We start from the raw sequence: 1,035 nt of genomic DNA on the forward strand, positions 1-1,035 counted from the left end.
TATATATATATATATATATATATATATGTATATATATACACACACACAGAGGCCCATGTACAAGTGTTGCAATTTATTAACTGTTTCAGTCACACACAGAGCAGACCTACTTGTACAGACTAGCACTGTATTCGGTTGCAACATCCTTTCCAAATGACCACCGCTTTCGAATGTAATAAATCCACTTACCTGGGACTCCACCAATGTAGAGGGGATGATTGGTATCTGCAGAAGAGGCCCCTACTTTACCCTTGCCAATGGGGAACTTTATACTGTCCACTTCTAGGATGGCTAATGTTTTGGACTTCACCACTGGTTGAGGGAGAGAGAGAGAGAGAGAGAATGAGACTTTGAGTGAGTGAGAAGGGGTGTCTGTGTGTGTGCTTGTATGGAAGGTTGATGTATCATGTGCATGTGAAAGACAGCAAGAAAGTGTGAGTGTTAGCGAGAGGTTGAGTGAGAGAGAAGGTGGATAGGTGCATGTGTGTTAGGTAGATGTTTTATGTGCATGAGAGAGAGGGGGGAATGAGTGTGAGGGTAAGTGAGAGAGAGAATGAGAATGAGTGCGAGGTTGTGTGAGAGGGAAAATGAGTGTGTGAGGTTGAGAGAGAAGGTGGAGGTGTGTGTGTGTGAGAGAGAGAGAGAGGGAGAGGGAGAGAGTGCAAGTTTAAAGGAGCAAGCGAAGTGGGGGAGAGAGAAAGTGGATGTGTGTGCATGTGTGAAAGAGAGAGAGAGAGACAGAGATTGAGTGTGAGTGAGTGAGGGAGGGAGAACAAGAGAGCCTGAAGGAGAGGGTGGATGTGAGTGAATGGTCAGAGAGAGAGCTTGAGTGTGAGTGAGGGTGTTGTCATCAATAAGAGAGAAGAAAGTGGAAGAATTTTATAAGAGAAAACTTGCGTAAGTTGGGGGTGGGGGTGGGGGAACTGACCTTTAATCCGATGCCACTGACCGTTACAGATCTGATTATTTTGTTTCGGTTGACTGACTGTTGAAATAATACCATTCCCATTGTCAAAGGACAGCTGAACCTGGATG

General features: G+C 44.9%; 1 protein-coding gene across 1 annotated transcript in view; it reads right to left on the reverse strand.

The window, feature by feature from the left end:
- LOC106882384 (laminin subunit alpha-1) overlaps positions 1–1,035 on the reverse strand; it is a 28,090-nt gene that overhangs the window by 1,754 nt on the left and 25,301 nt on the right. Inside the window, exons 22-23 of the mRNA XM_052977753.1 lie at positions 929–1,028; positions 190–312 (exon numbers count right to left, since the gene is read on the reverse strand). Of these exons, the coding sequence (XP_052833713.1) occupies positions 190–312; positions 929–1,028 (223 nt within the window). The remainder of the gene's footprint in view (positions 1–189; positions 313–928; positions 1,029–1,035) is intronic.

This window comes from Octopus bimaculoides, chromosome 28 (assembly GCF_001194135.2).
Source record: "Octopus bimaculoides isolate UCB-OBI-ISO-001 chromosome 28, ASM119413v2, whole genome shotgun sequence".
NCBI lineage: Eukaryota > Metazoa > Mollusca > Cephalopoda > Octopoda > Octopodidae > Octopus > Octopus bimaculoides.